This window comes from Thunnus maccoyii, chromosome 17, assembly GCF_910596095.1.
Source record: "Thunnus maccoyii chromosome 17, fThuMac1.1, whole genome shotgun sequence".
NCBI lineage: Eukaryota > Metazoa > Chordata > Actinopteri > Scombriformes > Scombridae > Thunnus > Thunnus maccoyii.
In genome coordinates this window covers 20,076,279-20,089,125 of record NC_056549.1, presented here as the reverse complement: position 1 = coordinate 20,089,125, position 12,847 = coordinate 20,076,279, and the positions used below count along the sequence as shown (strand labels likewise).

The window sequence follows — 12,847 nt, the reverse complement described above, 5'->3', positions numbered from 1 at the left end:
TCCATTATGTTGAACTAATGCTACATTTATAATAGTGCACTCATAATAATTATTATAAAAAGTGGTGTCACAAAAGAGCACTCATGGAAGAAGAAGAAGGAGGAGACACACTCAGTGGTGGCAAATCTCACTAACTACACTGTCCTATAGCCAGAGGTCCCACTACATAACAGAATCTCTATACTAACAAAATAGTTAGACTAATGACCATGACAAAATAATATGCATAGTTATATTTTCATTAGGTTATTATTATTATTGATATGATAAAAGCATCTCAATTGTCAGTGGTGTAAACTGAACCATCATGATGTTGGATGAAGTACACTATGCAGTGAATGGTTAGGGTTATGTTTGTTTATTTAATATCCTGAGAATTTGAATTATTGTTCACATGAAATGGATGACTCATTCAGGCATTATCACTTCTGTTGTCAAGTAGACATGGTATATCCATGTATGAAATGGATATGGCTTGAAAATAAAGAATCCATAGTGTTAGACACCAAGAAAATATGACCTCTCAGCCTGGTAGTCCAAAAAGTAGAAAGGTCAGACCTTTTGTTTTCTCGTGATAACAGGTTGATTATCTCGTCTGGAGATATCAAAGCTCGTTTTTTCAAGACAACTAAATAATTGACTTGTGATCTTGAGATAAGAGCATTAAAAAAAGTAAGTGCATGCACAGCCTTTCTTGGCTTCTGTACACTAAACCTCAAATTACAAAATGTTAATATATATTATTAACATAGATATTGGGCAAAATAAATAAAATTGACTTTACTTTTAGGGCTCTACAAGGTCAGGCATCTTTCTTCATTAGAGATCTACTGCAGTCCAGTGCATTGTGTGTATTTTTATTTGATGCTACTTTATACTTCCACTCCACCACATTTCAGAAGGAAATATTGTACTTTCTACTCCACTACATTTATTTGACAGCTTTAGTTACTCTTCAGATGAAGATTTGACACAATGGATAATATAACAAGCTTTTAAAATACAACACATTGTTAAAGATGAAACCAGTGGTTTCCAACCTTTTTGGCTTTTGACGTCTTACAAGAAGCAGTGTGTAGTCGGGTCACATTTCAGATGTCTATGAGTTGTTAACAGCTCCACCAAATAGTGATTTTTCCCTCTAAACTTCTCACATGTTTTCATTTCAATAAATGTTCAAATGATCCAATATTTCACCAAAAATCAAAGATTAGAGAACAAATCCAGAAACTGAAAACAGATTTGTGTATTTGTTTTTTCTTCTTTCTTCTCCCATTAATCATCTCACGACCCCTCAGATTTAGCTGGAGACCCTTTGGAGGGGCCCGACCCCTAGGTTGGGAACCACTGGACTGGAAGTGGTTGAAACTAGCTCCACCTCCAGCAGCTACAACAGTAACATGCTGCTTACACACTGATGCTTCAGTATTAATAATCCAATGATGTCATATATAATAATATATCAGTCAAAGGGATCAAACCACTACTTTTACTGCAATACCTAAACTACATTTTGCTGTAATACTTATGTAGGCCTACTGTTACTCAAGTAGGATTTTTCATGCAGGACAAAAGCACCTCTATGATTAATTTATAAATATTATTAATATATATATATTATCATAATAATTATTTTTGCATTTATTATATAGCTACTTGTTATTTATTATAGTGTGTGTTTGTAAAGCTGATGTTAATCTGTTTTAAAACGTAAAACTGTAGTAGTGTGTGTTGATCTGCTCCCCTCCTGCGATGAACACTTGTAGGTACACATCCACTGAGCATGCGCAGAACCGTCGGTACCCTGTATTTGTTCCCAGACATCATCACAGGTTGAGCTGAGCATCCTCTTCCTCAAGGAGGGATTTTTTTTACTTTAATTATTTGCGCTCTTTCTCTTCGCTGCCGCGTTGCTGCGGTGTAAAAAACGACAGCACGGAGGGAGCAGAAACCATAAGATGAAGAAACGCTATGTGGACGCGAGCAGGCTACGGAAAATGAAAAAACTGAAAATAACGGAGAAGCTGTCTGAGAGGTAGCTAGCGCCGCGTCGCCTGACGGAGGCAGCTTTTGTTGTGGTGCCCGTCTTTGTGTAAATTTCAGCCGTCGTCATCCTGCTCACCTGTCTGCCTCGCATCCCATCACTTCATACCATGTCTCCCATTTTATATAAAGCAGTCCGGTAGCTTTAATAAGCTTCAATATGGCTCAAAATGCCGAGACAAGAGCGTAGAAATGTTGTGCGAGTTACTTCCAGCCTACATTGTTTACAGAGAGACAGACATCAAGCAGCTGTGCAAGTTAACGTCGGCCTGCTGCTCATTAGGCTGCTTCATCAGCCTTCACACTTGTCTTCTCTGCTCTCTGGACAAATTTAACGTGAAATTAACGCATTGTGCTTGTTCTGGAGAATATTAATAACTATATTTTCCTATTAGCCTGCGGGAAAGTAGCTCATTTCGCACATAAAAACATAATTTTAAAGCGTCTAGACAGTCCAGACGAGGAAAGATGTACCTCAGGAGAAAGAAACCACTTGTTTTGATTGTGCATTGTTTCACACAGGCAACACAGAAAAATGAAAACAAAATGAAAACAATTGGATATAATTTGGAAATATTAAAAACTGTCCTCTTTTGTGGGTATTTTTCTTGAAATCTCTTGATATGTCAAATATTAAATTGAGCTCTTTGTGTTTTGGAATAATCTGCATTTTGTACATAGTAAGACTACATCTGAGATACATTAAAACACACTTCATCAGTAACATAACAAAGCAGATATGTAGTTGTTTCAGGAATTATAGATGCTATCACCCCCCTTATCCATCTCTTTTCACTCTTCCAAAAAAACATTGCCTATTATTATTGTAGAATAACTTGCATATTTGGCAGCTGTAATAAAATAACCTGCAAGTTAAATCAAAACAACACTGTTAGTAACAATAAAAGGGAGATTTAAACTATGTGCAAAGGGATGCTGTGGTGCTCCCTCTCTCCTCCAGATGAAATATTGCCATGGTTACCAAACAAAGAAGGGGCGATGTGATAGCAGCCTATGGATGAGCAGAACAAAGGAGGAAACCACAGCTCCTGTTTGGCTCGTGGTCGCCTTATAATAAGATGAATGAGGGAACAGTCATTGTTCTTTAATGCCTCTACCAAGAAGGATGGACAACATTTTTGAAGATGCAGCTGTTCAATTATAGGTTTAGCACTGTGTATCCGATCTCCAGCCTTGTGTGTTTATTGCCTTGGCTTAAGAGGCTTTACAGGCTTTGAAATGACTATTTAGTAGAATCACAACAAGGAAGGCACATTTGTTTCACATAAGTCAGAGCTGTTTACATCATCCTGCTGATGTTTAATGTATAATAACAATAACTGACTTTTTTTTTTTTTTTAATGCATACGATTTCTGTTTGCAGTGCGTACACCTTCCTGAAGTTTATGGTGATGTGGACGCTGGTGCTGCTGGCAGATTTCATCCTGGAATTCAGGCTGGAGTACTTGTGGCCGTGTTGGCTCTTCTTTGGGAGTGTTTATACGACTTTCCACTGCCACGGGCTGGTGAGGACTCCTGCTGTGTGATTTTATATTCTGTGCTGCAGCCCAGATGATGATAATCCTGTGTAGGATGTTGACATGTTGACTACACACTATGGATTTGCAGAATCAATCAGATGCATCTTACTGAAATCAATGTTTTCTTTGTTTGCAGGTCATTTGTGCTGTTTTTGTTTGTGCCGCCTTCACCCTTGACATCTTTTGTTTAATTTTTGTTCCTTTGCACTGGCTGTTCTTTGTGGCGAGCACCTATGTGTTATTCAATTACATCTGGCACACAGGTGAGCATACGGATCGTTTATTTGTTTCGTGCTGTTAAATCCCAAATCCTGTGACTATGACTTTATCTAATTAAATATTACAGTATTTTCCATCTCTTAATATCTGATTATTGCAATTTTCTCCTCAGAGAAGGGCATCTGTATATCCACGGTTTCCCTGTGGATTCTTCTTGTGTACACAGAGGCTTCACTTCGACTCAAAGACCTTAAAACCTCTCATGCCAACTTGTCTCATCTTTTTGCTGCTCACTGGTATGTTGATTTATGCAAATCTGCCTTCAGCAAAATTCAAATGCATTCTCAAAATGTGACTGAGCTGTTGTAAAAACCATTAGTACTAATTTCATTGATCTCTGTATCTGATTTGGCCTAAATGTTTTGTGCAACATAGATTAGACTAATGGATTAAATTCTCTCCGTTTCATACCCGGTGGCTGATTAACAGCAGGTGTAAGTGTGAGGTGAAAATGTTCGAATATACATAATTTTATCAATAGAGTAATGAGGTGTCTCTAGTGGTTGACCAGGCTGTGTTTATATTTTGATTATCTGGCACATACAGTATATTCTGATTATTTTTCCCTCTGTATTTGCATTCAGCATAGGATATCCTGTAGTATATCTGGGGTTCGATGCCACCTGCTACTTCACCAACGTCTTCAAGCTGCGCATACAGAAAGCTGTGCAGAGTGAGAATGACTTCCACATGCACCTCCTGCAGCACTCCCTCCCTCCAGGCCTGCAGGTTTATCCCAAGACTGGCACAGATGGCAGCAGCAGTAAGTCCGTGCACCTGCACCATCAGTTCATTTACACTGTGTAGCTTCTTCTGTTCTCACAACCTGCTGCTTGTCTCTGATTTATTTTTTGTTTGAAGTCATTCTTTTATTTTTTGTGGTTCTGGTTTCATCAACCAAGGACTGTGTGAAATGTTTGCAATTTGACATTTGAGTTTCTGTAGGTGGCACTATTTTTGTTTGTCTGATCCTAACTCATGCTAACCAAGTAATTCTTTCTTCTGTTTATGCTAATCAAAATGCTAACAATGCCTGCTAGACACAAGACGTTTTGAACAATTATGACATTTTAAAAAAAATATTTTTTAGGGGGTTTTGGAGGCATTTTTTAGACAGTGCAGAGTAGAGAGAGGGAAGAGAGAGAGGGAAGAAGGACATGCAGCAAAGCTCCTCTGCTTGACTCAATGACAAGAGCAGTAGAAAATACACAGCCATTGTCTTAAATGCTAAGGCCATCAGGAAGCCCCAGATGTTAATTTATTGATATGCACTATACTTTAATGCACTGATGACATTGTCTTGATTTTCCACAATTCTTAAAATACAACGGTTCATTACCCACTGGCATACAAAGTCATTCACTGACTCCTCAGGAAACAAAAAGTGAATCACTTGCAGAGATTTAGGAAACATTTAAAGAGGAAGTCATCCTTTTTAGTGAGGAAGAAAGTGTTTACACCAGACACTCATTTAGTTTGGTCGGCTCATTCAGCATGAAATGATGACAACAAAACTACAAATACAGAAAAGCACAACAACAATAAACAAGGCTGGCTCATATTTATACTTATTTATGTATTCTTATCTGGTAGCAACACCATCAGGGTGGTAAAGTTACAGAGACAGGAGTCATTTTGACGCTTCTATACTCAAAATGCAACAAACAGACTCTTTTTCCACTGTTGTGCAAACCAATGAAAGGTGACTGTGAATGTTTTTGCAGCCTAAAGCAGATGTTTTCATATCACAGCTGCAACATTTAAATGACGGTAGAGTGACAGTATTGACCTTTCATGTTTCTGTCTGTACTTGCAGACTCAAAATGGAAGACAAAGCCTGAATCAAGTCAGTATCAGTGTCAGAACGGTGCTGTTGTTGCTCATGACGAGTCACACACCGTAGACTGCCTCCAGATCCGCAGCGAGGAGAGAGCAACAGAGAAGGGAACACAGGAGGTGAAGGCAGCTGACTCAAACCGGCGGACATCGTCGTCCAAATCTGGTGTCAGTGAGTCCAGAGACCAGCTCTACAGCGGGGCAGGAGGACCAGAATCCTCTACAACCCCAGAAAATCTACCTCAAGAGGAGCAGGGAAGCAAAGCCACGCGGGTGGCTAAGAGCTCCTCGCCGAAAGTCCGCAGAGCCAGCACAAACACTCCCTCACCACCTGCTGGCAGGACTGAGAAGAAACAGAGATCCAGCTCAAAAACAGTCAGCCCCAACCGGGACACGACAGACAAGAGCGTCACAGCAGCTCAGAATTACCACACCGAACAGATGAGCAAGTAAGTCACGATCAAGTTAAGTTCATTTAAGTTTAGAATCGGAGCTAAAAGCTCTTCCTTGTCTCTCCATGCAACTCAACCTTCTTCATCTTTCAGGCTGGAGCAAGAGCTGAGGAGGCTGAAAGGCGAGCTGCAGGTGAGCCGGCAGAGCGAGCAGGAGCTGCGGAGTCACATCTGCAACTTGACCAACAGTGAGAGGAGCCTGAGACCAGAGGTTTCCCTGCTCAGACAGTCCAACATGCTGCTCCAGAGCAAGTGAGTGGTCCACGAAACCCGACGGAGAAAGCTCGTCTTTGGCTCCTTCTGTGGGCTGTTTTACACATTACATCAGTCTGTAAATAAAAAGGAAGATAGGAAGCTTAAATGATGCTAGAATTAGGGTTGTCTGTGAAAACTGTTTTTGAAGAGATGTTTTAATCCTCAAGAGGATGGATGGATCTCTCTCTAAAGTGGACCATAATTAATATCATATGGAGGGATTGTGGCTCACATCTTTTTTTTAAGGTTATTTTTTGGCATTTTTGTCTTTATTGGATAGAGAATAGTGAAGTGGCAAACAGGAGACAAAGGGAGAGAGATGGGTACGACATACAGTGAAGGTCATGGGCTATAATTGAACCAGGGACATTGTGGTGATGTGGCATGCACATTAACCATTTGTCTACCAGGGCGCTCCAACTAGTTTAATCTTTGAATCTTGATCTTTATACATGAGATTTTTTTCTCTCTAAATATTTATGATTGTGATCTATTAAAACAACTTTTATAGAAATCAGTGTGATAAACATGAATTGAGGTGAATTTGATCCTGCGTTCTTGCCAAATACTGTCTTGTATAATAATCACAATGTCCTCTCTTGTATAAACTATAGTAAATGTTGTTCAAAATGTGACTCCACAAAGAGTCTTATGTGGAAAAACAGGAGATTAGTACCACGAGCAGATTGAACCTTAGAAAAGTTTGTCAATCGGTTTGGATGTTGCAGTATTCCACTTATTTATCGTCTTATTCGTGATGTCATTCAAAGTGAGTTTAATGTGTTTCCTTCAGGATTCTTTGTCTGACCAAAACCAAGCAGAGGGACAAACAGACCAGTGCGATGCTGGAGAAGAAGACCAGAGCAGAGACAGAGGCCAGACTCTCTGTTGAGAAACAATTGGCTGAGCTTCAGGCTCAGAAACTGGAGGAGGCGGCGAGCACAGCGCGGAGTCTAACAAACAGGTAAAATCACACTCGTCAGATCTTCAAGCTCCCCGTTACTGAAGTGGATTTAGTGTCTGCTGAATACAATGAAATGCTGCTGTGAGTGTGTTTGAACAAAAGCTTAATGCACACATCATTTTTACTGATTAACATATTTCCTTGCATCCTGTATAACCATCTTCAATGTGTTAAAAAATCAAGACCAACTTTCAAAAAATGCCAATGAAATGTTTCTTTCTGTTTGAACTGGTCTTCATTTCAAATGAAACCTCTCTCTTACCGCTCAAAACTGTTATTTTCTCCGTCTCCAACACCAGGCAGGAACACACTGAAACCCAAATGTTAAGGAAAAGAGTAAAAGATCTAGAGACAGAGTACAAACAACTACAGCTGGAGTATCAAGTGAAAGAGAGTCGTGTGGTAGATCTAGAGAGTGATGTTGAGGTATCTTTTTACTCTACTTGGGAATGAACTTGTGAGTTTTAAGTGTCTGTGAGTTTCAAGTGGTCCAGTTCTTGGTTGTCTTCAGTTTGGTCATGTAGTAGTTTTTGCTGTTTAAGTTTCTGATTTCATGTCTGTATTTCTTTGTGTTTGTAAAACTCGGGGACATTTAGTATTTTATTTTGGCCTGCAGTCAGCATATTGCACTTTGTCATCACATCAGTATGCAGTATTGTTGTATGGTTCTTTTTTTCTGACATCAGGTGTGTACATTGTTGTATCGTGTGGTATTTGATTTCATTTTAATGGCATACTCTCCATGAAGCATGCTGATAAACAGAAGCCAGGTCTTTCATAAAAACATTGCACTGCTTTAAGAAAAGTTTCCCAGTACAGGATCACAAAATGTAAGAAAATGTCAAAGTCAGTGTTAACACAGACAGAATCATCCCTTCGAATATAATAACGTGCAGTTTTCATGTTTTTTGAATCGCTGGCCAATTCATCATCAGTGTGTGAAAACTGTTTTCTCTGTGGTGCATTGGTTTCCTAAGTGAATGAACGTAAACACATTTCCATAATAGCAGAAGCAACAAAGTGAAGCACTGACTGAAATCTTAAAAAGGCAAAATACTTAGGAAACCAAAGCACTGACTCCCTCAGGTGGTCACCGCTCAAGGTACAACTGCCGTTGTAATGTTTTACACATGTTCTTACTGTTGATGTGTTTTTGGAATCAGGCTCTGGGAAAGTACCGCTGTGTGGAGAAAGAGACAGACATGCTGCTGTCCACTCTGTCAGCCATGCAGGAGAAGGCTCAGCATCTGGAGTACAACCTGAGCGCCGAGACTCGCATCAAACTGGATCTGTTCTCGGCTTTGGGAGACGCCCGCAGACAGCTGGAGATTGCTCAAGGTTCCCGCTCTTTGTCTTGACATTTATTTTGTCTCCTGTGCAACCTGTACAATGTGTGTGACTTTTTTTTAGCTCACTGCTTCCACCAAAGCAGGTTACCGTATGTTTTGCTTAATTGTCTGTTAGTTAAAATGATACCTAAAAAAAAACAAAAAACAGATTACAATTCATTTTAGGAGGAAAGTTATGACATGGGCCAAGAAACACATGATAGTTGTTGGTGGGTCCAATAGCGCCACCATGTGGTCATAAAGCACTTTACATTGTCCTATAAGGCCCGTCGTCCTCCGGTGCCACAGTACGTTAATCAACAATAAGTTACTCAACTGTGACTGCTACATGCTAAATCCATGAGTGCTGATGTACCAATGTGAGAAGAAATAAAAGGATGTCGTCACCTTTGGCTACACTCTTGAACCATCCTGAGATGTAGAAGCAGTTTTCCTCTGGACTTCTTAAAGGCAATTTACTGAAAAGGCAAATTCTTCATTACAAGCTGCACTGATTTCTGAATAAAGAGATTTTCAGCATTTTGAATCTTTTGCAAAAGAGGTTTTGGACAAATGTAATCCAGTAGAGCTGAAACGATTAGTCAGTTAATTGATTGATTGACAGAAAATTAATCAGCAATTATTTTGATAATCAAATTATCATTTCAATAATTTCTGTAGGCAAATATGCCAAAATGTGATGATTTAATGCTTTTGTAACATGATTGTAAACTGAAAATTTTTCAGTTTTGGATATTTGTTTTCCTAATGTTTTCTAGTTTTGACTATTTGACTTCTCTTCCTTTCCCCCTGATTATAGGTTTAACATACAAATTCACAGTCATTAAGATGACTCGGACTTCATGAATGACCCAAGAGTATCCATCTCCTTACATGTACTTTTGTGTGTCTGACAGATAAAGTGATAAAACAGGACAGAGAGATCAGTGAGATGAAGCAGAAGATTGCGGAGGTGATGGCCGTCAGCCCCGGTGTGTCCTACATGGCCCCTCGTCCTCCGGTGCCACAGTATCTCACCAAGTTACTCAACTCTGAGCGCTACATGCTCAATCCACGAGCACTGATGTACCAGTGTCTGAAGAAGTAAAAGGATGCCGTCGCCTTTGTCAGACCCTCCATCATAGCATGTGAGAGGGAGGCGTTTAATGGATTATGTTACAGAGCTAAATGACACCATGAAGTCATCTACTTCCAGCCATGAATGGAACCAGAATGATCCTCAACAAGTCGAATGCCTTTTTCTGCACTGTTGGTGCTAACCTGACATTATTCTGTAAATTTCCTGTTTCCTCCCACATCAAGGGTTGAAGAATTTCACTCCAGAATAAGATATCTGATATGCAGAGCTGCCGTAGGCACGAATTTTTACGTAAAAAATACACCCATCCTTACAGCATTAACCATCTAGTTGGGATGCAACACAGAAAAGCACAACATCTCTGCAACTTCAGAACCTGCAGATTTGTCTAAATAATAATCTGATGCTGGATATGGACATTTCTATACTACACAGAAGAAAGAAAATGAAAGAATGAAATAAAAAAGTGTTTCCTAAACAGCAGGGACTAAACACTTCAGCTGGGCCCAAACATTTTGCATCTTTCATCTTCAGGCTTGACACAACTTCAGATCAGTAAACATGAATTTTTTGTTCTAATTTTACAAACAGCTTTTGCAGTTTGAAGCCTCCCACAAGTTACCCACTGTAGTTTTAAAAAGATTTGATGACCACTCCTGGCATGAAAGTAAAACAAACCATTCAATATTATTTAGGTTTTATTATAAGTATTATCATACGAAGTTGTAATATTTTAGAGAATATGATCACCTTTGTTGAATTATTACAGAATTATCTTGATCTGCTACAATATTGACTAAAGCATTCAAACTTACATTGTAAAAAGTTTTTTAAATCTTTGAGTAAAAAGTTCTAAGGTCTAACAAAATGATGTAATAGCTCTGTTACAGCAGACGTTTCAACTTTTTGTGGTAGGAAAAGTACAGGTGTTACTAATAACATTAATGATGGCTCCGTTCTATTCAAGTGTCCCAGTAAGCCATGACAGTGCAACAGTGAGCCAGTATGTACAAAACCAGCACCCTGAAACTGGAGCAGCTAAATGGAATTCATTATTAATCATTAATTTTATTATTTCCACCTGTGCATTTCTTCCTGTGACATGTCAAAATGTCTTCTGTGAATAGGCTTATTATTTAAAAATATATGTTCTAAAGTATTTAAGATTTAATGCGGCAACAGATTTTGGTCTAATGTATTCATTTAGACGTGATGACTCAATATGATTATAGAGAGATGATAAATTATAAGATTGAATTATCTCCAACCTTTAGTTAGTTGTGTTAATGGACTCCTGTTGAATTCTAAAAATAAAAACATATCTTTATTTGATAAAATACAAATATTAGGTCCAAACAATATTTTATACACAATTCTCACAAAGCATAAATATAATGATTTACTGATAACGTCATATTCTAAATTTTTAAGGCAAGTATGCAACAATATGTCTGTAAATAGTGGATTGAGACAATTTGAATTATGCTTACATTTTACATGAATGTCATGGGTTCAGTCAGTTAACTTGTTAAAATCCAAAATATAAGGCAGTTTGGAATGAGACCTGTCAGAGTTGCGGACGTCTTGAATTTGGTTTGGTTGAATTTGGGAGCTTCTTGGGAACAATTTGTGAAGATGTTTTATTGTTGGAGTGAACTAATTGAAGTTAAAGGAGCACATAAGGAAAGGCAATTCTTTCTCTTTGTTTCCACTGACAGCTAACAGCTACATTTTGCTGTTTGGCAGCTCTCTGCTTCAGAATGGCAAACTTTTGGAAAAGAGAGAAAGCATTAAAAAAGGACAGCGGACTAACTGTTTGCCACTTAGTTAGTCAGCCTGAGTTACACTTTGTCCATGTGTTGAAGTGGAGTTACGAATAACAAGGAATGGTGTTGACCAAACATGGTTCATGAATTTAATTACTGTGCCTATATACATTACTTTCAAACTGGGAAGTAAAACACAAATTTAATGTGAAAGAGTAAAGTGTTTGAATTGAAGTGCTATGTACTGTTTTTGTAGTCTTTTTGTTTTTTATTTTTTACACACAATGTACAGAATTGAAAATACCCACACAGCTGAAAAACACTCATGAACTGGATGTCGCCCTTTTTGGTAGCTTTTTATTTAGAGTGTGTTTCTAGGGTGTTTTATATCAAAAATATTTTTTAGTCTTGCTGTACTTTTATTATACTGCTGTAATTTTGTACGGCAATGTGTTCGTCAGCATGAAATGTGTTTTATTCAACTGTTATTTGAGCACACATTGTGACTTTAAGTATGTACATGAATATACTTGTACAAGGGCTACCGTTTCTTAAAATTTTGAACAAATAATTGATAATTCAAACAATGATGCTCTGAGGGTAGATCATCATGCTCCTGATACAACAGGATTGGGTTTTGTATAAATAATTTAAACAATTGAATTTTGTCTCATTTGTGTCTTTGTGTACATTATTCCCTTGAAATTCAACACAAATCCCAGTTACTTAACCTTTTCACCATAAAGATAAAATTACACCAAAAGTTTCTTTTTTCTGCAAAGGGAAACACCGTCTTAAAGTGTCAGTTTTCAATATAATGGGTTTTTAAATTCCACTTAAAAACAATCAATTTTTGCAGCATTTTAAGTCCTTTTAAAGTGCTGATTCCAAACCCTCTTGGCTTGTGACATCTTGTTATACAAGTAAAGATCACTGTTCCCTTCTTAGATTATTTCATTTTATCTTTTTTTGAGTCCCAAAGAGGAAGAACTCTCCAGAAAAGATAAAATAATTTTCTGTGGTGAAAACAGTTTTCTTTCTCCTCTTTTCTAACTTCCTCATTGACACATCTAGAGTTACTGAACCAGAAACCCTGGGAGGTTTCACCAGGTCACTGGGAACCAGAGGAGCCTGGTCATGTGACAACCATATTTAAAAAACAATTGCTGATCCTATTAGCAATGCACCACGTCTTGCTTAGAGGGTAAAACAGGAGTTGCGCAGGGTTTTCTCCTAGGTCCATTTCTCTTTAGTTATATGTACGGTATCAGTCAAAAGTCTGGA

General features: G+C 38.3%; 1 protein-coding gene across 1 annotated transcript; it reads left to right on the top strand.

Annotated features, from left to right (window-relative positions):
* Positions 1 to 1,799: 1,799 nt before the first annotated feature.
* On the top strand, positions 1,800 to 11,797 carry si:dkey-12h9.6 (macoilin). The gene is made up of 11 exons (XM_042391277.1): positions 1,800 to 2,035; positions 3,428 to 3,569; positions 3,721 to 3,847; positions 3,976 to 4,099; positions 4,448 to 4,626; positions 5,680 to 6,148; positions 6,245 to 6,403; positions 7,200 to 7,370; positions 7,670 to 7,796; positions 8,534 to 8,708; positions 9,616 to 11,797. The coding sequence occupies exons 1-11, from the start codon at positions 1,959 to 1,961 to the stop codon at positions 9,804 to 9,806; spliced, it is 1,941 nt and encodes a 646-aa protein (XP_042247211.1). The 5' UTR covers positions 1,800 to 1,958; the 3' UTR covers positions 9,807 to 11,797.
* The last annotated feature ends 1,050 nt before the right edge of the window (positions 11,798 to 12,847 follow it).

Excerpts from the sequence above, each read along its gene's own strand:
- si:dkey-12h9.6 (XM_042391277.1), top strand. The coding sequence starts at position 1,959 with ATGAAGAAACGCTATGTGGACGCGAGCAGGCTACGGAAAATGAAAAAA. Across the intron at positions 6,149-6,244 it reads CACACCGAACAGATGAGCAA|GCTGGAGCAAGAGCTGAGGA; the intron begins GTAAGTCACGAT and ends TTCATCTTTCAG. Across the intron at positions 7,797-8,533 it reads ATCTAGAGAGTGATGTTGAG|GCTCTGGGAAAGTACCGCTG; the intron begins GTATCTTTTTAC and ends TTTTGGAATCAG.